This window comes from Doryrhamphus excisus, chromosome 6, assembly GCF_030265055.1.
Source record: "Doryrhamphus excisus isolate RoL2022-K1 chromosome 6, RoL_Dexc_1.0, whole genome shotgun sequence".
Classification (NCBI taxonomy): Eukaryota; Metazoa; Chordata; class Actinopteri; order Syngnathiformes; family Syngnathidae; genus Doryrhamphus; species Doryrhamphus excisus.
Window position 1 is genome coordinate 3,797,106 of NC_080471.1, and position 22,748 is coordinate 3,819,853.

The 22,748-nt window shown below is 39.6% G+C and overlaps 1 protein-coding gene across 3 annotated transcripts in view; it reads right to left on the reverse strand.

The window, feature by feature from the left end:
• tnmd (tenomodulin) overlaps positions 1–22,748 on the reverse strand; it is an 88,803-nt gene that overhangs the window by 18,942 nt on the left and 47,113 nt on the right. For all 3 annotated transcript variants that reach the window (XM_058076235.1, XM_058076237.1, XM_058076236.1), the window contains exons 3-4: positions 18,459–18,599; positions 4,387–4,494 (exon numbers count right to left, since the gene is read on the reverse strand). In XM_058076235.1, coding sequence (XP_057932218.1) covers positions 4,387–4,494; positions 18,459–18,599 — 249 coding nt within the window. The remainder of the gene's footprint in view (positions 1–4,386; positions 4,495–18,458; positions 18,600–22,748) is intronic.

Genomic DNA, 22,748 nt, shown 5'->3' on the forward strand with positions numbered 1-22,748 from the left:
AAATTAATACCTTCAGAAATGTATGTGTGTTGTTGTAAAAACAGGTTTTTTTGGTTTTGGATCCAGCTCTTGTATTGAACTCAGCCAAGTATACCTACCTGTGTGTGTGTTAGACTTTTGTCAATACTTTTGTCACGACACCTTATTTTGTTGTTGTGCTCTACTCCTAGTGCAATGACTGTACACTCACCCATATCATCTGGTGAGATTTAATACACGGCTTTGATCAAAACAATCCCTTTAAGGCTGATTGACTTGCATCGTCCCTGTGGTGCTTTGCATTGGTTTCAAACAGCACCGTACCCTCATTTACTCCATTAGATGAATACAATGCAGTTATACTACTTGGACCAATGCAGTTTTCAAAATATTGTGTTGTCTTCACCCTATAAAATCCCGAGTTGTTTCAAAGGATGACTTCTACCTTGGTCGATACTTTTGTCATCACACCTTTCTTGTGCTCTGCTCTGGTGTCTCGGTGCAGTCTGAAGAGGAAGAAGAGGCAGCAGCAGGACTTTGTTGTGTGTGGACATGCACTTGTGTATGCAGTCGTCTGAGTGGGAGGTTTTTGAGCGCCGGGCGAGCTTTGGTCATCCATATTAAGTGACTGTTAAATGGAGCAGGCAGCATCCGTTGACAATAAAGGCAGTGAGGGAGGTAGAAGGCGACTTGTGTGTCAGACTGAAATGAAGCTCAAGGATTACTCCCTCAGACGTCGCACGGAAGAGGCAAATTGAAAAGGTGGGGGCTGGGGGGGATGCGCTGGCAAACAATTCATGTTTGTCACCTGGTGTTGCCCTCGTATGGGCTGGATTTTTGTTATCAGCCGCCTGCAGTTTCTCCACCATTTTTCCATTGTTTTTCCTTGGCACTCTGAAGCCCGCCGCGGTTGCTCTGAGCCCTCCTTGCTGAAAGCCCGAGGCTGGGTTGAGCAAGGAGCCATTAGTGCTCTGCTTTAACCCCTGTGAGCTTCATGTGTTCCACCACTTGAGGAGGAACTTGTGCGGGTCAAACGTGGGAGGATTCTCACTGAGGGACGGATCAGAGGCTTCAGTCTATTGTTGGTGAGGCCAGGCCAAGGTCATTAGATACTATCTAAATACAGCCCCCATGATAGTTACTGGAGTTCTCCTATGCCATCCGGTGTTAAGTTGGAGGAAAAACATCCTTAAGAGCAGCGCATGGTGGGGTGGAAAATGGAAAGACCATTAAACATAGGTGGATAAACACACTGCTACTTGCTGGTTCATGCAGGATGACAAACAGTGCGGTGCCATTATGATTCTCGTTATGGACTGTTATGCCATTAAGGAGAAAATGGTTCCTGTGTCAGACTTTCCACCAAAATATATCAAGTTCTTCCTTGGCCCTGAGGTCAGCAGGCCAAAAAGTTTCATGAAAATTGGCTGCATGAACCTGCTTGCTGTATCTCCGCCACTATTTAGTCTTTACTTTGTCATAATAATTGCTGTGAACAAAAAAGATACGCAGTCGTCTACTTTTCAGTGTGAATTTTGTAGCTTCACTCTATCACCGTTTTTAAGTAAATGAATGATTAAATATTACCTGTTTTGTGATTGACTGCGGCCTATTATTAGTCCAGAATTATGCATATTCAAGCCTATTTTACACATTCTTTGCCCACATTAAGCATTCTCAAGCATAAAAATGGCAAAAGGAATGAAAACACAAGGCAAAAATAAGGCATTCAGTCAAAAGATGCAACATGTAGGGACGTGCCTTGAAAGAAACAAACAACTCTCCCGATGCTAACGTTTGAGTCTGTTATTTTTTCAGTTTTTTTGCCCAATATATTGGGTAATAGGAGCATACAGGGGACTGTAGGGATGTTATGTCATGTCTCTAAAAAAACATATTTAGAAAGTCATAAACAGGTTTTGTGCTCTAAGTGCAAAAATATTACCTTTTATAAATATAAAGGAGTCCTACTTAATTTAAAACCATTTATTGCGGTTGGGTCTGCATGGAGCCAATTAACAGAGATAAACAAGGGAGAATATATACAGGTTACCGTAACAGGACAAACTAATTTAAAAAAAAGATTACAGACTTTCTGTAGGAGTTTAGACTGAAAGAGTAATATTATCAACTTCAAATGCTAGCTTTTTCAGGCTCCAGAAACACATTTATCTTGCAAATTAATGCCTATAATAATTTTTACTTTTATTATCTACTTATAAGCAACTTATCTACTTAGCGACCCCTAAAACTGTCCATAGTTATTTTTGAATTTTTTGAATGACAAATGTAGTTTTATTTTCTTGTTGGTAAACGCCTCATCAAAGTAAAAGGTGCCGTGTTTGAAAGGAGAACAAATAAAACAACAAAACAACCACCATACTATTCCATACATAATAAAATATACAGGATTCCCTGACTGGAATCTGTCTATAGTGGCCCAACTTTAAAAGAACCACTATCCATTCTTTACAATAATGAGTCACCAAGGCGTAGATGCTTCGTTTTGGCACTCCACTAGTTTGTTGGACACACTGGTTGGCCGTGCAACAACCCAGACAGACATGTGGCAATCATTTCCGTCAAACATCAAATCCTAAAAATTCATGGAGGCAAAAAATGATTTCACAACAGTAGCTCCTCCATAGCCTGCAGTGGACACGTCGTGTCGGAGAACTGTGCCAAGCCATAATCACCCGCTTGGTGGAAGCTAGGGATGCAACTAAAGATTATTTTCAAAACTGATTAATTAGTTGATTTTTTTTTATTAATCAATGAATCGGAATTTTCAAAAACACATTTTAAATTTTCGCCTCTTTTTTCAGAAACAGATTTGAAGAAACTATCTACAGTTATTGGTTGGGTCCACAACAAATCAGAAGGAGGAAAAAAATTCTCATACTGTTTTTCCAAAGTCAAAGCTCATATGTGTGGATATCCTGTTTTGGCTAAATATAATAGGTCTGCTTTCATGGATGACTAAGGAAATGAAATAATGAGATGATGAAATCAGAGGATATTTACATATTTCAATTTAAAAAATGATGAATTGATTATGGCCGAGTGGTTAGCATGTAGGCCACACTGTCAGGAGATCAGGAAAACCTGAGTTGGAACCTCGTCTTGGTCATCTCTGTGTAGAGTTCTCCCTGTGCATGCGTGGGTTTTCTCCGGGTACTCCGGTTTCCTCCCACATTCCAAAAACATGCTAGGTTAATTGGCGACTCTAAATTGTCCATAGGTATGAATGTGAGTGTGAATGGTTGTTTGTCTATATGTGATAACAGTAGCAGCAAGAAATTTGGCTTTGAATCCTCCCACGACGGTAAACTACCGTACTTTTATAAAGGGGACATTTTAATGTTCTTCCAATGAATAGTAATGTGTATTAGTGTACCAGGCTTAATAGAACCGTACTGCTTCTTTAAACTGGCACATGGCTAATAGTCCAGTTAAATCAATCAGACTTCTATCATCAGATGGTTACTTACTACAACATACTGTAAGTCATGGCTTAAAAAGACCGTTTAAACTGTGGTTTCCACTGAACCAGGACCAGAATCCCTCCACATTTCCATGTGGCAGTCACACTAAAAGCTACCAAAAATCACCCTGTTTGCTGTCTTGGCTTCAGATGATTCATTCTGTGGACATATGGTGCCAGCCAGGGAATTAATATTTGTAAACGTGAATCTGACTTGACAACGATGAGAGAGAAACGAAAGCGCGGTTTGTTTTTTATTCTAGATGATTCCGCTCGTGTTCTTCAAGTTGAAACTGAGACTTAAGTTTAGCTCGGGCCGACATTTGGCCTTCTGTGTTTTGAATGTAGTGTCTAAGCTGCATATATTTGCCAGGCTCTTCTTCTCAGCTACAAGGTAAAATGGAAATGGGCGCATGCAAAGTACGGATTTTCTCTTTGAACACACAGCCCACTCAGTGAATTGCACTGTGACATGGAGGGAAAAAAATTGAAAGTTTGATTGATTGAATTTCTTCCATTTCTTTTGCAGTCAGGTTCACCGTACAGCGATACAACACTCTGAGAAGTCAAATGAATCCCTCTAAAGTTTGGGAAAAGAAAACGACTTTTACCAAAAAAAAAAAAGCATATTACAGTCATCCTTCTCAGTCAGGCTTCTCCTGCACACTCCCTCCTTTAGGCTATCTGAGTGGAGCCTTTGGAGGACATGATTAAAAATTAATATTGGCTCAAGATTGACAGCAAACACCAATTGATGTGAGCCACAAAGAGGTTGTGGGCTTGTGGGCAGCTGACAGATCCACAGGCACCGCACAGCCCGGTAAGAGGGACAGGATGGAAATGAACGGGTTGCGCGGCGTCCACTCTGGTTATCTCCCTTCAAAGGCATGGCCGCTTCTGGAGTGCTACACGGGGACCCGTACCTCTAAGTCGCCAAATTCGGCTTCCTCCTCTGGAGCCCTGGGGAGCTTCCTGGTTTGACTCCTGATGTAGCACCTCTGATGTTCGGCAAAGCGGATCCCAGTGAGTCCCTTTGAAAATAAGGAAAAAGGCAGATCTCAGAAATTCTGATATATCTTTCATTCATTAAGTCCCTGCAAAGTGTGTTTGCCGTAATGCAGTTGCATTGAAAGGCGCCCATTTGAGCTGAAATTAATACATGATGCTTTATTTTTTGTACTGTATTATACAACTGATGGCTGTTAACCGTCACAAGTGGGCACTTTAAAGCGGAATAGAAGGAAAATGGCAAGGTTGCACATACAACACACATCCGGCCCACCACAGCTTTTCATTTAGCCCTGAAAACATCACACAAATAGTGAAACCATTCAGTCTCACGAGTGAAGTGCTCGTTCATGATGTACTTCTTCCGCTCTGCAGGGGGCAACAGCGAGGTGTACGCATCAAAATAAAGCAGCAGTAGAAGAAGATGACTTTGTTACTTTGTAACAAAGTACACACTGTTTCAAAGGACTGCTGTAAAACCTGCCTTGGCAATGACAGAAGAAACATCACAACTTTGATGCGTCCATCCCCCATCACTCCTTATTATTAACAGGAAGGGCGGTTGTAGATTATGCATATCCATACATACATATAGCATTTCTTTTTTTTAAACCATACCCATACCCTGCTGAAAATGTAATTAGGACCCCTGCTCAAGAGGATATTAGTTATGTGTGGATCGATATTGAAATATCGATATCGTCGTTACCAGGTCTTTACGTACTAAGATTGATGGTCAAATTAAAATGGTCCTTCAAATTCAGATTACAGAAAAGGCTCAGCCTCCCGTGGTCTTATGTCTCGTCTTGGGCACCACTTGTTGGAGCTGGCCTTCAAACCACAATGAGCATGCTGAGGTGTAAATTTAGATGATGAGGGGCCAGTCCATTCAATATCTTTAAAAACAAAAAATAAAATTTTAAAATCAATTCTGAAATGCACAGGCAACCAGTGCAGGGAGGTGGGAATGCGGTGATGATGTATTTTTGACGTTGCTTAAGCACTCGAGAAGGGGTCATAGGGAGGTATAGTCATTTTTTTGGTAGAGAGGTATATTTGGCAGTCATCTGCATAAAAGTGATAGAAGATACCTTTCTAAATGTTACTCTAAATGCATGGACCCGGATGGGCCCAAGAATTGATCCCTGGGGGACTCCACAGTCAATGGGGGTGGTGGATGTAGAGGAGTCCCCAAGTTCCACAGTAGATACTGTATCTCCCTAGCAAATAAGGCCTAAACTACTTAACAACTGCCCCCCCCCCCGACACTCACACAGTTTTCTAAATGGGCTAAAAGACTAGTGTGGTCCATGTGGTGTGGAATGCAGCAGTCAAGTCTAAAAGCACTAAAATGGCTCAGCCGCCAGAATCAGAAATAAAAAATAGGTCATTAACACATTTAAAAGTGCAGACGATGTAACCTAAGTGAAAAATAGCTACAATCCCATTTACATCGAAAAAAGGCTGGACCTCTGCAAGGGCGCTTTTTAGTTATGTAGAAAAAATGTCAATTGTTTGATGCCTCTGCTTTGCGCCCTGAGCTCCACTATAGAAACATGTCTTTTTTACACCTTTATTTGGGAGATTATTGTTTCATCATTAATTTGAAACAGTGCCCATTGCTAAAACCTTTTTAATATGTTGTCTTGATTTCGGCTCCATTGTCTTTTGCATAATCACTTTCATTTCTTGTATATCTGTATCGTTTGATTGCAAATGCTAACTGGACGTAATACATGAAGATAAAAATACTAGATTTGGAGAAAAAAGACTTCAAACTAGTGAAATTATCTGTCCATGCAGCAAGTAAATTTTACCTGGAAAGAAATCTTCAATTGAGATTTATTAAATTAAGATTTCTATATCTAGAAATCCAAGATTTTTTTTTCTTTAAGCTGGAAATACTTACTTTAAGAATAAAATACTTATTTTTTACCTTCTTACAACTGCTAAAGAATGAAGTTCATACAGGGTGGGTAGAGCAGGGATTGAACTAGCAATCTTCCACTTTCTGACAAAACTGCCCTACCACCTGCACCACAATCAACCTCCTGCCCCATATAACCGAGAAAGGACAGGGAGATCTGTTCGGAGCACAGTTTTTACAGTTAAATCATCACATTACTATGCAATTGTAAAATGAAATATAATCTGCATCGTAGTAATACAAATATTAACCCATATATCACTATAATACATAATAATATCTGATGATTATTGCATCATGTTAATTATTGCATCGCAGGACTTCATGTAATCCTCCTTTTATATTGACATAGAAGGGAAATATGTTCACCCCGCTCTTGTAACAAAATAACATACTTTTGCAGTATGTTATATAATGGCTGACTATGAACCATTGCAGCATGGCTCCTGCTTTTTAAAGTGGAACAGAAGAAAAATGGCACCGGGAGCTCCAGCGTGGCTGTACAACACTTCATAGTGTATACGCTGGAGAGACTTGAGTGACAATGTCGCCAACGAGGTGTTTTCTGCAGCGCTGCCCCCATTGAATTAGTCAGTCGCAGGTAGCGCTCGCTCTCTTCATGTGTGCAGTCAAGTGTGGAAGTCACTCTCTTCAGCCTCACTGGCGATCCTCCACCTCCGTCTGACACGCCAAGAAACAGAGAGATCTGGTAATTCTCCCTGCACCGTTGTATGTTCATCTAAGGATGAATCCATACTGGTGCTTTGGTACTCTGGTCCGCACCAAAAACGTTTACACTGCTAGTTTGCTCATGGAATCAAAACCTGTGTAGTACCGTATTTTATGGACTATAAGTCACTCCGGAGTATAAGTCGCACAAGGCCAAAAATGCATAATTCGGTAGAAAAAAACATACATACGTCGCACTTGAGTATAAGTCACATTTTTCACGGGTAATTTATTTGACAAACTACTTGACCAAAACAGACATTACGTCCACTTGGAAGGCAAGTTGTAACAATAAAAGAATAGAGAACAGGCTGAATAGGTGTAAGATATGCTAACACAATGCTTATTCAGCTACACAAAAAAATAATCATGAACACAAAAGGTGTCCAGTGTTTATGGGACATAAACACTTTTTTCATTTATAAGTCGCTCTGGAGTATAAGTTGCAAAGGCCAAAAATGCATAATTTGGTAGAAAAAACATACATAAGTCACACTGGAGTATAAGTCGCATTTTTTGCGGGTAATTTATTTGACAAACTACTTGACCAAAACAGACATTACATCCTCTTGGAAGGCAAGTTCTAACAATAAAAGAATAGAGAACAGGCTGAATAGGTGTAAGATATGCTAACACAATAGTTATTCAGCTACACAAAAAATAATCATGAACACAAAAGGTGTCCAGTGTTTATGGAACATAAACACTTTTTTCATTTATAAGTTGCTCTGGAGTATAAGTCGCAGGAACAACCAACCTATGAAAAAAAGTGCGACTTATAGTCCGGAAAATACAGTAAATAGCATGTAAGGACTTTTGTGACATACCTCAAATATCACAAACCAAAATCCCATATGCTGGGTTGAAAACATAGATTAGTCTGTATTTCGCTATATATACCAATTTTTCCCCTGGGACACATGTGGCAAACTCAGGCCGGGGGCAAATAAATATACCTGCACATGTTATTTAACCGCACATGATTAAAAACAGCAGCACTTTATTTATTACACTCTATCTGTACCATTTTTTTTGTAAACAGAGCATTCAGTTAAGCAGCTGTTCGAAACCCATTTTCTTAAAAGAAATGGAAATAGACAGTCTACAAGGTCACAACACATTTTTCGAATATTCGAATCAAGTATGGGCTTGCCCAAAACACTTACTTTAAGACGTTTCGCCTCAATTTATGATCATATTTCAAGTAGATGGTGGGCTTAAATCTAGAACAGTGTTACAACTGGAACTCAAAATGTGTTAATGCATTTAATATGAAGAAGGTGACATAGAGGAAAGTAAAAATACTACTTTTGAGCAACACATAATTTCACAATATAGATAACAATGAGTATATAAAAACTGTTGATTTTGTTAATACTTGGGTTGTTTATATTGTTTATTTTTCTATATTGTGTATTTTGTACTGCTTAACTGACTCTGTACTCTTGCTGCTGTGCAATGCAAATTTCCCCACTGAGGGACGAATAAAGGCACATCTTAATCTTAATCTTATTTCAAGAAGTCCTAGTAAGCCAATTTTGACTTGTTGCATTGTTTTGCTCAAATAAAAGCAAAGCAAAAATAATTACATGAAGTTCTATTAAACTTGGCTTAAAGAGCAAATGTTCCCTATGTAACGTTCCCATTTGAGCTCAAGTGAACCACACCGCTACAGTTCCCTTGCAAGTGGCCCGAGATCTCTCCAGCAGTGTCAGTCCGACGATGGCGTTCACACACAGCAGAGCAAACGCACTCCAGTTCATTTGAACCGAATCAAACATGACACGTGTAAAGATATTCAGCGGAGATGGGCATCTGCAACACGCTCGCAAAATCCCATTTTATGCAATTTATTTTCTGCAGAGAGCCGCTCATTCATCACGCCGCATTAGAAGAGATGGCGGGATCTACAGCTGCCCCAGAATGGCACCGCCTAGAAATGTATGAGCGCCGCCGCCATGAAAATGAACTTGATTCCATCTAAATTTAATTGCAGCAACACACCAATTGGCGTGACATCTCCTTTGGAATCAGTTAACTTGAACATGAGGCTGCCGCTTCGACAATTTCTTCCAAGGTGGTGCCGCCGTCACCCACAAAAGCAGATCGCGCCCACGTAAAACGTGATACAAAGTGAAGCTTGTCGTAATCTACAGCCTGTAATTTCATCGGCACGGGGAAGGATGGAGCAATAATGGTCTCAAGCACACAAGCATGATGTTTCTGCCTGGCTTTATTGTGATGAGTCTCTGTTTAATTTGGCTCCGCTGTATTGCTGAGTAGCGGCGGGAAAGCAAAGGGCAATGTTTGGATGACATACAATGATTACTGGGCTTGGTCGTCCAGAAAATGAAGAGAGACACATTAACGCAGGGATGAGAAATGGAAAAGCAATGTCATTTTCAGAGGCGACGTTAGAAAAAGACGACATACACAAATATAGAAATTCACTAGGGAGATGCTCATCTGCGTCTATTTAACAGGATGGGAAGCAACCCCATGCATCATTCAGCTCCTGTGAGTAAGATCTAAAGCGATGTCAGCGAGTCTCGTTCTAAGAAGAAAAAAAAGTTGGACTCCAGTGAGTCGCATGTTCTTTTTAACCCATTTTCATTTCAAAACAGTTAAGGTTTTTATATCACATTATATCGCAATGTAAGCTGTTGTGAAAAAATTAGGAAACCACATGGTGTAACTCTTCAATTCTTGAAACACTACACACAAAACTGCACGCCTACTGTGCTGCCTGCGCTATTATTTTCCCCACATGTTGATGCTGTTGTTGAATCCCAGTTTGACCCCCATAATTGGAACCCACTTCAAATTGGTGAGCACCCGCCGTACATCCATGGAGGTTAGGAAAATCAGCTGCAGGAGTTGCCTGCTGCGACAGGAGCTGCTGCTGTCGCCCGGCCAATGTACACAATGTACACAATGTACACAATGTACACAATGTACACAATGTACTTTTAAACTTACGACATCCAAGGGTCCTCCACTGCCTTGGCCTTGCCATCTGGCTGGGTGCAACTTTTGCATTTGCATCCCGATTTTCTTCCCACAGGATTTTGTGTGCTGGAAAATCCGTGCGGGCTAAATGCGAGCTATGTGCGTGTTTCTTGCGATTTTCCCCATTTTTGCACGTAACCAGCGAGCAGGAGCATGTATGATGGGATGTAACTCCCCCTTGAAGGGGAATTTTGGCCATCATTCACGTTATGTGAAACATGAACACATTTCTTTCCACTTTCTGTGCATTCTAGTGCAAGAAAACAAGTTATGGTAATGGTAATGGTTTTATTTCATTTGAACATGCATCAGATTCCAATTGAGTGCATCCCATAATCAGTTCACAGTTCCACATGTCCAAAAGGAGTAGGAAGAAGCATTCATTCATTCATTCATTTTCTACCTCACGAGGGTCGCGGGGGTGCTGGAGCCTATCCCAGCTGTCTTCGGAAGAGAGGCAGGGTACACCCTGGACTGGTCGCCAGCCAATCACAGGGCACATATAGACAAACAACCATTCACACTCACAAAGCTTATTAAATCCTACCCCTCCATCTGGTACTTTTACAATCAGTAACTGTTACATTTGTTCACTTCCTGCTTTCCATAATACAGTTTAAGGTTTTTTTTTTGTTTTTTTTGTTTTTTTTAAATAATGTACCACGTACTGAAGTACTCGGTGATATGAGCATCCAATGCCATAATGGGTACCATAGTGCGTGTCAATATAGTGATATATATAGCACATCATGACTGGTTCAAGACTCTTCATCCTTGTATTTAGCAAACATCAACTGCTTGTATTGTTTCTTGAATTGGCTCATCGTTGTGCATTGTTTGATTTCCTTACTCAATCCATTCCATAGTTTGATTCCACATACTGAAATGCTATGGCTAGCATAACGTAGTCCTAGCATAGAAGTGTTTCAAATGTACTTCTTCCCTGAGATCATATTTCTCCTCTCTTGTAGAGAAGTATTGGATGACATTTTTAGATAATTGGTTGTTTTTAGCCTTATGCATTATAAGCTAGCTATGGGAAGTGTCTATTTTGACAATAAAAAAAAACAAACAACAAAAAAACCACATGCGGTGTTTTCTTTACATAACGGACTTCTACATTAACCAAGCTACAGTGATATTATTATTGTAGCAGCTAACATGAAAAACTATATCTATCTGGCGGAGTAGCACAATGCTGTGCTAATCTCAGTGACACAACATTTTTTTACCTAAGGACTACAGCACACGTCTTGTGCTGGAAGACACAGCCATCCCAATCCAGTGTATTTATGCTGCTGTTGTTGATTGAAGTAGCGTAAGCTATATGAAGTGTAGTGAAGTGTGCCGATGTATCAATGTAAAGTTTTGGTAATTAGTTTGAAAAAATTTGATAGTTTTTTTAATAATCAAAAGTAAGTAGTACATGTTATCGTCAGTGTACTTGTACAGCAAATAATAAAATATCATGAGAGGGTTTTTTTTTTTTAGCTTTGTAGTCAAAATAGGTAAATCCCAATGATGTGCTTTGTTAGCTAGCTCATACTAAAGCATTTTTTTTGTTAAAATGCACAGAAAATGGAAAGAAATATGTGTTCATTTTTCACATAAGGATTGTTAATGATGGGCAAAATTCCCCTAAAAGTGGTTATGGCTACATGGCTGCATGGCTACTGCTGGAAAAAGAACATTAGGGCTTGTGTCAGTTTTGCCAGAAAACAGCTGGTAAAAGCCCCAAGACCTCTGGGGAAATACTATGTGGTCTGACAAACAAAAAACTTGGAAGGTGTGTGTTCGTTACATTTGGCGTAAAAGTAACTGGCAGATGACAAAACCGTTTTATTATCTGAATACTTATACATTTTCTTATTGTTTTTTTTCCAAACATTGTTTGGTGACACGCTCACAATAAGGATCAGTGGAGTTAAACCTGCACCACAGATACTGACTTGTCAACCGTATAGGGGCGGGAACAATCAGGATGTGATTGGCCGGCGGGCACAGCATCCATGACATACACGGAAAAACAATCTGATCTATTTGGACCCGAGTACATCCTGAAGTCAACTGTTCTAATGTCACTTGTGTGCAGTTTTTATCTTCTCCACAGTAGACTTGAAGGCAAGACCAAAGGTCACCTGGCTCAAAGGTCGGATGCAGTGTTGTTTTTTTAGCTTTACGCTGAGAGATATTCATATTTTAGCACTAATTAAAAGTTTTCAACAAATTTAAAAAGGTCTCGGACAATAATGTATAGAAAATCGAGCCCTGGTGCTAGGATTTAGATTTAGTAAGTCACATGATTTAGTGTGTTTGTAGCTTTAATGCTAATGAACCGTGTTCCTCCACATCAGTCTCCAACAGAGCAGAGTTCACACTACAGGTCAATTTCACATTGTCAAATGCTGGAGCCTATCCCAGCTGACTTCAGTCGAGAGGCGGGGTACACCCCGGACTGGTCACCAGCCAATCACAGGGCACATATAGACAAACAACCATTCACACTCACATTCATACCTGTAGACAATATAGATCCGCTAATTAACAATGAACCTGTTTTTGGGATGTGGGAGGAAATCGGAATACCCGGAGAAAACCCATGCAGGGGAGAGCATGCAAACCCCACACAGAGATTCGATCCCAGACTGTGTAATCTCTTGACTGTGTGGCCAACATGCTAACCACTCCCCACCATGCGGTCAATCTGTATTGTATTTTTGATTTATTATAAAGTTGTCCCGAGTGGAATGGTGGGCATACACAATGGGATCATCAAGCTAGGCCATGTTTGAGACGATATCGTGTCCATAAGGAAGGAGGTTTTTCTGTCATGGTGTCATGAAAAGTCACAACTTCAAATGTGAATAAATATTCTCAAATGTTGATTAAACTAGTGAGAGAATGATAGACTTTTCTGAAGTTTGCTGCTTTCACATTACTGTTAGAATAGCAATCAAAAAGTACATTTTGCTAAATAGTGTGCCTTGAACTGTACAATATTATTGTTTTTTCTCCCTTCGCCAAGTTTTATGAATAATAATAACTTTGCTCTAATGTGAGAATGACTGATGGTTTGCTTTGGGGATGTGTTTTGTTTGCCCCTCCACTGTTTTGGAGGGGCATGAATTGTTGTGAAAGAACAGCAGGTGGATTTCAGCTGTGGCCTCCGAATTGTGATGGCATACCCGCACCGCCCTGAGGCATGATGTCCACCGCGTCTGGACTGGCCAAGCGTGGTCATTTTCATGACAAGCAGCGCTCCTTTCAAATCAATTTTGCCATCAGCATGCGGCTGCCTATTTTATATCAGCTCCTTCCCAGTCTTCTTTTTCCCCACTCAGAATAACATTTTAATTATTGTGCTTTCTTGCTTGCCGCTTAGCTACCCTTCATGGAGGAGCACTGGATTTCCTCGGGGGATTTGCTTCACTGGCAGGAAGTGGAACATGCAATAGGCATATATGTGTACAATATGTGTGTGTGTGTGTGTCAGCTTGGTGTTAAAACATAACGGTAATGGTAATGGTTTAATTTCATTTGAACATGCATCAGATTACAATTGAATGCACCACATTATCAGTTCACAGTTCCACATGTCCAAAAGGAGTAGGAAGAAGCAAAGCTTATTAAATCCTACCCCTCCATCTGGTACTTTTACAATCACTAACTGTTACATTTGTTCACTTCCTGCTTTCCATAATACAGTTTAAGGTTTTTTTTTTTTAAATAATGTACCTCGTACCGAAGTACAAGGTACCATACAATGACATTATGTGTACCATAGTGTGTGTCAATATAGTGATATATATAGCACATCTTCATCCTTGTATTTAGCAAACATCAACTGCTTGTATTGTTTCTTGAATTGGCTCATCGTTGTGCATTGTTTGATTTCCTTACTCAATCCATTCCATAGTTTGATTCCACATACTGAAATGCTATGGCTAGCATAACGTAGTCCTAGCATAGAAGTGTTTTAAATGTACTTCTTCCCTGAGATATAGACATAGCAAGAGAAGGAGTGCATTGCGGATGTTAACATTCCGCCAGGCTATTGTAAGCAAAACATTGCCAACTAAATGTGTTTTCTTGTATTTGATTTGAGATTCATGTGGCCACATTTCACGGTAAATAATGCTGCCAGTTTGGTGGCTTGCTTGTGTGAGGCTCCGCTTGTGTAACCTCCAGCACACTTGAGAAGGATTTCAAAATGAAAGGTAAGTTAATGAGTTTTGCTGGAGACAAAATTGCAGCAACAAAAGCGTGTGGTGTGAGAAAACAAATGGGGGCTCTCTTAATGGTGTTTGTACGGCAAACAACTTTCTACTTTAGAATGAATCTTTTAGGGAAAGAACAACCCCCCTCTTGGGGCTGCAGTGAGTGCATTTAAACAGTAAAGCCCGAGCTCCTCTAATGACTGTGTGTTTAAGCAGTTATTACAGGAATTTGTGGCCATTCGCTCACTCATTATCTGCACCAATTATCCTGTTTGTGGGAAGCACCAGCCATTCCCGACACCCCTCATCTCCAGGCCCACGTATTAACATCGCACCTGACCTGCATTTTGCTGCAAAGTGACAGCAATGTATGTCTGGTGGCCCAAGCAGGCCATCCATGGAGGTTTATTTGTGGTACCATTAAGCCACTGTTGTTCTGAATTTAAAGTGACATCAGGCTCCACGCTAAAGTGGTGCTGGGTTCCACTTTGAGATTGCTTTTCTATGGTTTTCTTCATATAAACCCGTCCAAAACCATGCATGTTTGGTTAATTGGTGGGATGAACTTCAGCTTTTTTTTTTTTTTTTTTCATGGCATCATGGCAAGCCACCACCCTCTGTTATGACAACAGACTTTTTCAGACGTGTGCCATCTCTTGATTTGATTTAATACGTTGATTGTATTGCTATTACATACATTTGTAGTACATATCCCTCCCTATATATTGTTTTTCTGTCAATAAAAATACGGTAAAAATTGACATATTTCAGACATAGTGAGACATGGTGATTAATCGTGATTAATTAATTTGAAAAGCATATAAACATTTAACATTTTAATCATTTGACAGCCCTAGTTCCAATCTAACTTGTACGCTTGTTCAAAATAAGTTTTACCATGATAAAACCTTACATGTGCTTGGAAGCTTTTGCTGTTGTGCACATGAAATTATTTTATTATATAATTATTATTTATTGAACCACTTTAGGGGCCACGCTACTACTTGGTCACAATAAATTCTGCCTTTTTCACACTGGTAGAGTTCCTTAGATGCCCACTGAGATGTATGGAATTATTGTATGACACTATGCCTTTTTCACTACATTTGTACGACTTCAGCGGAATTAAATTTTGGAAGTTCTGCTCTATTATGAAGTGGCCTATTCAATTTAGGTCAGCTGGGATAGGTTCCAGCTGATCTGTGACTCTGAACAGGATCGGCGATAGAATACAAATCAATGATTTCAAATCGATTATTCACTTTTCTCTTAAGGAATAAAAAAAAAAGAATGAATCTCAGCATTACCAAGCATCCTGGAAAACCTGGAAAATGACTGACAATTTTTCCAGTGATGGACAACATATGGAAAATGAGAGAAAAGGTCAAACAACCTGGAAATGATGAAGTTATCCTGGAAATTGACCTTCTTCTAGGCAACATTAAGACACTGGGGTTCTCTGCTTAAAAGGGACCTTTTATGCTCATTTTCCCTTCGTATTGAGTTGTGGACTCCTATAGAGCAGCCACACACAATAACCAGCACAGAACACTGTGTAGATCTTCCAGAATATGCACCTATTCCCGCTATATTTCCTTTGATTTGTGCTACCTGCCAAAACGGTCTGTTTTAATTTATTCCACCCAAGGCCCGCCTCCAGGCATGCCCACTTCGATGTGATTGGTCAAACTCCCAAAGTGCTTCCCAACTATGAACCATATAATGAAGTCTGCTCCTCTGTGACATCACAAAGGGGCAGTTCTACCACGTCTGAAACTTAGGTATAGTTAGCAGGAGAACACAACATTCTATTTTTTAGTCGGAAAAGCATAATAGGTCCCCTTTAATCGTTGTCACAACACCCCATGTGTCAATCAAGTTTGCTTTTCCGCTTAGAGCAGTTCTGCAACCCAGAAGACTTTGTTGCTCGATTTCTAGACCTGTTAAGAATGCTTCCAGACAAAACTCGATATCTCATTCAGCAACAAATGTAAAAGTAAATGAAATGTAAATGAAAATAAAGAATAAATAATGTGTAATGTGTAATAAAATATGTGTCATGCATGTCTGTTTTTCCTCATCTGCTGCTTTCAAACAGACAGAAAAAGAGTTCATTCTGTAAACTGGTTTCAGCACCTTGGTGTGTTTGTTCCATAGAACAACGGCATGAACAGAGTAAGACATTTTGTCAGTCATACAGTCACTTTGCCTCGGTGTGTGGAGGTGGCGCTGCTAAGGTAATAACAATTATACGTTTTATTATAGGCACCTTTCAGGACACTCCAGGTCACCGTGCAGAGTTGTTCATTCATTCATTCATTTTCTACCGCTTATCCTCACGAGGGTCGCGGGGGTGCTGGAGCCTATCCCAGCTGTCTTGGAGCGAGAGGCGGGGTACACCCTGGACTGGTGGCCAGCCAATCACAGGGCACATATAGACAAGGCTTGACAATAACGATGTACCGATGGCCCGGGGCAAGTTAAACCAAAATTGGGGCAAGTAAATCCAATCAGTGATATTCCCGTCGGGCAAGTGTACTTTGGCATGCCATACTGCCAAGAGTTTTTTTAAAAGCGGTTCTTGTTGGGTGTTGGTAAAACACGGACTGCGTAATTCCGGTGGTAATTTGCAGAGCAATCCTTGCAAATCTTTAAATGGACCAATCAGAATCCTTTATTTAGACCGCGGTCCGTAATCCACAATCCGCGTTTTACCCACACCCGTTCTTGTTGGCAATCAACCAATCAGCGATGGTTTGACTAGGAAAACATCTATCATGGCGTCCCTGCCAACATCGTCTAATTCTTCAACAACTTGTGAAGGAAAACAGCAAAAAGTGATGAACCAGTGCCTCCTAAACAAGTATTTTATTAGCGGCAGCAAATCAAATGATGGCACAGGTGAGTGAATCACATTGCTGTGACAATTTGAAGTGGTCACAATGAAACACCACCCATTAGATCCAATACCAAGTGCTGATTTTGCACAAGCTACAAAATCTAGCGCTTCCATTTCTCTGTGGATTTTTATCACCTTTGCTTCACAAATTATTGTTTGACCATTGAGCTTTTTCTTCTGGATTAAAAACACTTTACTAGTACACAAATGTGTCTATTCAATAATGTTTCATTGTGGTGCACAACTTATAAATATCACTGCTTACTACGACTACCATGTGTAAGGTAGCATGGCTTGCCATGTTAACATACATCTCCACAATTTTTCAGACATTCCTCCAAATACAATGCATCAGTACTATTATCTGATGAATTATCAGCATATATTGATATATGATATCATTATGGCAGTCTTTTCATTTTACATGGGGCAAGTTCGGGCAAGTAGTTCTCACCTTAAGGATTCCCCATGGGCAAGTCATTTTTGTTTTTAATGTAGAGCCCTGATAGACAAACAACCATTCACACTCACATTCATACCTATGGACAATTTGGAGTGGCCAATTAACCTAGCATGTTTTTGGAATGTGGGAGGAAACCGGAGTACCCGGAGAAAACCCACGCATGCACGGGGAGAACATGCAAACTCCACACAGAGATGGCCGAGGGTGGAATTGAACTTGGGTCTCCTAGCTGTGAGGTCTGCGCGCTAACCACTCGTCCACCATGCAGCAACAGTTAAAACTACACACATGCATATATAAAACACATAAGTACATAAATGGCAGAATTTGAATTACGGTACACAGAGAGTGAAGAACTGTGTAGCCTTGTGCCGAACAAAGCAAGGTAATGGAGTAGAAATGTCAGATTTCAATATAATGTCATATATTGTCATTTTTTGTCATTGTACTTTTGTACAAGTAATGTTGAAATCTCTTCTAATCTCATTCCCGTAGGACCAATCTTGTCTATCGTCCGTCTTATGGGCCATCTGTGGTAATAACTCATTGCAGAAATCAAATAAGATCCGGTTCGGCTGCTCCAAATTCGCATAACAAAAACATCAAATAACGGCAAATAACATTTCATGAAGTTGGTGTAAATGGATGATGTCAAAATGTGTACTGACGTCTGACTAATCCTGAAAATGCATTCGCTTTGCGGCGTGGTCATCAGTTAGATGATCATCAGTCCCTTTACTTACATTTTTAAAGTCATGGACCTCAAGAACCTCCTCACTCCCATTTCCGATTCGGAATATTTCAACCTGTCGAATGGGGTCGATCTCCATCAGGCTTTCTCGCTCAACGCCGTCCAGTACTGCTGTGTACTCATGGTCGTAGACCTAAGAGGATAAGAATAATGACAAAAAAATTAGGCCATAATTTTGCAATAAATTGAACGGATAAATAAAATGCCAAAACAATTTGAGGCAAAATGACAGTTAAAATGCTGCTCCAGGAAAAGATGAACGAGATTATTGATCAGTGTTTTCCTCAAGTAACTAAAATAAATAGTTAAAGCTCTCGTGTCATGCTGGCCCTAAAGCGGCGCCGACACGCTTGGATGGCAGTTAAAATTCCCTGCTTGAAAAACGATTCATGCCCACCAGCTGAAAATACGCTATTAATATTTATGCAATGGGGGTTGTGTTTGTGAGGAGAAATATATCGCTGAGTCTATCTTCATCTTTCTTCCTTTCTAAATCAGATGCCCGCCAATGAGACGCATTATTAATGAATACGTTCAAGCAGAACTCTGCTAGGATTTATGTACATCAGACACATTTTAAATGTCCTCCAATGCTGCAAAGACAAAATGAGCTTTCACTTTAAATGTTCTTTGTTTGGTGTCGGCCTCAGGACATAGCAATGGTTTTTTTTGTCTGGTTACAGAACCGGAATGGTAGTCAGAGTCATAATGGGATACATTTAGGGGTGGAATGCCACATGTATTTGGAATAAAAATGGAGCTACAGAACACGCATTAACTACACATGAAGTGAGGGACGGTACCTTTATAATATTGTCACGCTTTTAATCTATAAACCAGGGCTGTTTTAAGTGCAGCCGGGGCGGCCATTTGTGGCACAATGCTGTTTTTTTTGTTGGCTTGTGGAATATTCTAACAATATGATTTAACAATAAACACAGCAGAACAAATGGAAAAATCTGTAGTATCTTCAGTAGAATTTGTTTCGGGAGAAAAGTTATATATATGGAAATATTGTGGGAATAAAATCATTATTACGAGAAGTTAATTATTGAAAATAAAGTTGTAAAACAACGGCAATATTGGGAAAAATCTACAGGAAGAATGAGAATGAAGTCAAAATATTAGAGAAAAAAGGCCCAATTTTTCCTGATTAAAATCATAATATTATGAGGAAAAATGACCCAATTTTTCCTGATTAAAATCATAATATTATGAGGAAAAATGACCCAATTTTTCCTGATTAAAATCATAATATTATGAGGAAAAATGACCCAAATTTTCCTGATTAAAATCATAATATTATGAGGAAAAATGGTGTAATTTTAGTATCATAGATGTCACGTTTTGGCATGGCAATCTGCATACAATATTGATTGACGGATGGATTTATTGGAGAATTACTTCCTAGCAGTTTGCAGTTTTTTATGCTACATTAAAAAAAATCACTAAAGGTGTTACACAAGAGCTAAGCTGTTTTATGTTTTGGATTTTGCTACCTTACTGTACTGACAATGAAGTGATCCGTGACCTTAAAACGGAGGTGCAGACCGAACTATGGTGATGGCGTACCATTCCACTCTTCTCATTCTCAGCAGCAGATCACCATTAGAGTGGCTCTGACTTCTACATCTCCATTAACACGGGTCACTGCGGCATCAGCGCCACAAAGGGAATGGAACCTTCAAAACTTCCAACAGAAGTCAAATCAAGATGGGTTTAAAATGTGAGACAGGCGGAATATCTGAGTGGCAATAAGTTCTATTTTGGCGTTCTTTACAGTATATTAGCACGATTGCAAAATTGTTGGGTTGGATTCATTGATATTGTATTAAAACAGCGACTGGTTATAATTCCATCTATCTGCACCTCTGTGATAAAAATATCTGAAATAACAAGTAATAATAACATATTACCAAAGTTTAATTTGAAGTGAAACTGCCAAGCCGCTGCTATGCAACATAATTGTGGTTGCTCCACCAACACTTGCGTACGGCATCCAGGATGTGTGCTGCAATTAGTGGAGGGTGCTACAACGCAGTGCATGATCTTGTCTTGTTAAAGATGCTATCGGCTAATATTAGTTGAAGTGCTAGTTCTCATTATTGTTGCTGCAGCACTGAACTCCAGCAACTGTACTCTAAAGTTCCCACTATCAAGTTCCAGGGAAGCGTCCCTGGTCTGGGAGACATTTAAAAAGCCAATATGAAAACCATGACAGTAATATGAAAACATGACAGTGTGGGCAGATGAAAAAATCCCTTCCAATTCATGTTACACTTTCTGTACAAGAACTCGGAAAGGCCACCATGTCACTTCTGTATCAACAAAGACTTTTATATGCCTTTGAAAAGCTCGTTATACCACTGTGATGTTACACTTGCTAGCTAAGGCTACCATACAAAAGTCATATTTAGTGGAATCCTTGGGATTCAGCATCACGGCTATTCACTATGGTTGACTATGGCCTATTATTCTGTGTGGAAGTGGTACAGTTTTACCTGCTTATTTTCTTCTTCCTCCTGACTCAGTTTCAAACCCATTCTTGCGTTTAGGACAGGGGTCTCAAACACGCGGTCCACGGGCCAAATGTGGCCCGCAGGACACTAGTTTGAGGCCCCCGCCTTGATATGAAAGTTTAATGTGAGTGCGGCCCACGCAAGTTTGATATGGATGCTGTATGGTATCATGTACCCAGAAAAAATTATTACCTTTGATTAATGTTCATGTTAAAGGTTAAATAACTGTTAATAGTTATCCTCCCTATCCGTGTGGAAGTGGTAAGTTTTTGGCTATTTAAGTTTAAAGGAAATAACTTGAAGGCTACCGTTTAGGTCGCTAGCTCTCTAGTTTGCGAGTTAGCATGTGTCTCAAGACCCTGCAGTTGCACAATATGTTGTAAATAAAAAGAGTATAAATGGGACTATAGTCGTGTTTTGTCATGTCTACAGGGCTCTAATAATGCTTTGTTCATTTTAATCTGAAAAAAATCATTTGTCTACCCACCAACTATATGTGGTTTCTTAAGTTTTTATTATTTGACGTTTTATTGTTATTATTATATTTATTTATTTATTACTGATTGATTGATTTTCTTTATTCTTGATTTGTTTATTTATTTTTCATCTTATTTTGTGTAGAAAAATAAAAATGAAGATATTTGAGAACAGTGGAATGTTTTATCAGAGCTTTTATTGTAGAAAATCGGAACCAAAGCACTGAAAAAGTTTGTATATTTTTCTGTTTTTGATAAATGCGTTTTTTTTTTTTTTTTGGAAAACCTGATGCGGCCCAGCCTTGCCCAGACCCTAGCTCCAGTGGCCCCCAGGTAAATTGAGTTTGAGACCCTTGGTTTAGGATAAATAAAATGGAGGCCAAGTAGTTAGCTTGATGTACAGTATTACTTTGTTTAAAGCGGCGGCTGTGTCGTAACCTGTGCATCAGTGGCGTGCAATATGATGTAAATAAAGCGAGCAGTACTATCGGAGTATATGTCTATGCATGGCAGATGCATGTAATGGTAATGGTAATGGTAATGGTAATGGTAATGGTTTTATTTCATTTGAACATGCATCAGATTACAATTGAGTGCATCCCATAATCAGTTCCCAGTTCCACATGTCCAAAAGGAGTAGGAAGAAGCAAAGCTTATTAAATCCTACCCCTCCATCTGGTACTTTTACAATCAGTAATTGTTACATTTGTTCACTTCCTGCTTTCCATAATACAGTTTAAGGTTTTTTTTGTTTGTTTTTTTTTTTTTAAATAATGTACCTCATACCGAAGTACTCGGTGATATGAGCATCCAATGCCATAATGGGTACCATAGTGCGTGTCAATATAGTGATATATATAGCACATCATGACTGGTTCAAGACTCTTCATCCTTGTATTTAGCAAACATCAACTGCTTGTATTGTTTCTTGAATTGGCTCATCGTTGTGCATTGTTTGATTTCCTTACTCAATCCATTCCATAGTTTGATTCCACATACTGAAATGCTATGGCTAGCATAACGTAGTCCTAGCATAGAAGTGTTTCAAATGTACTTCTTCCCTGAGATCATATTTCTCCTCTCTTGTAGAGAAGTATTGGATGACAATTTTAGGTAATTGGTTATTTTTAGCCTTATGCATTATTTTAGCTGTTTGAAGATGAACTATATCAGCAAGTTGAAGTATTTGTGATTTTAGAAATAAGGAGTTAGTATGTTCTCTATAGGCGGCATTATGAATTATCCTTACTGACCTTTTTTGCAGTACATTTAGCCAGTGAAGATTGC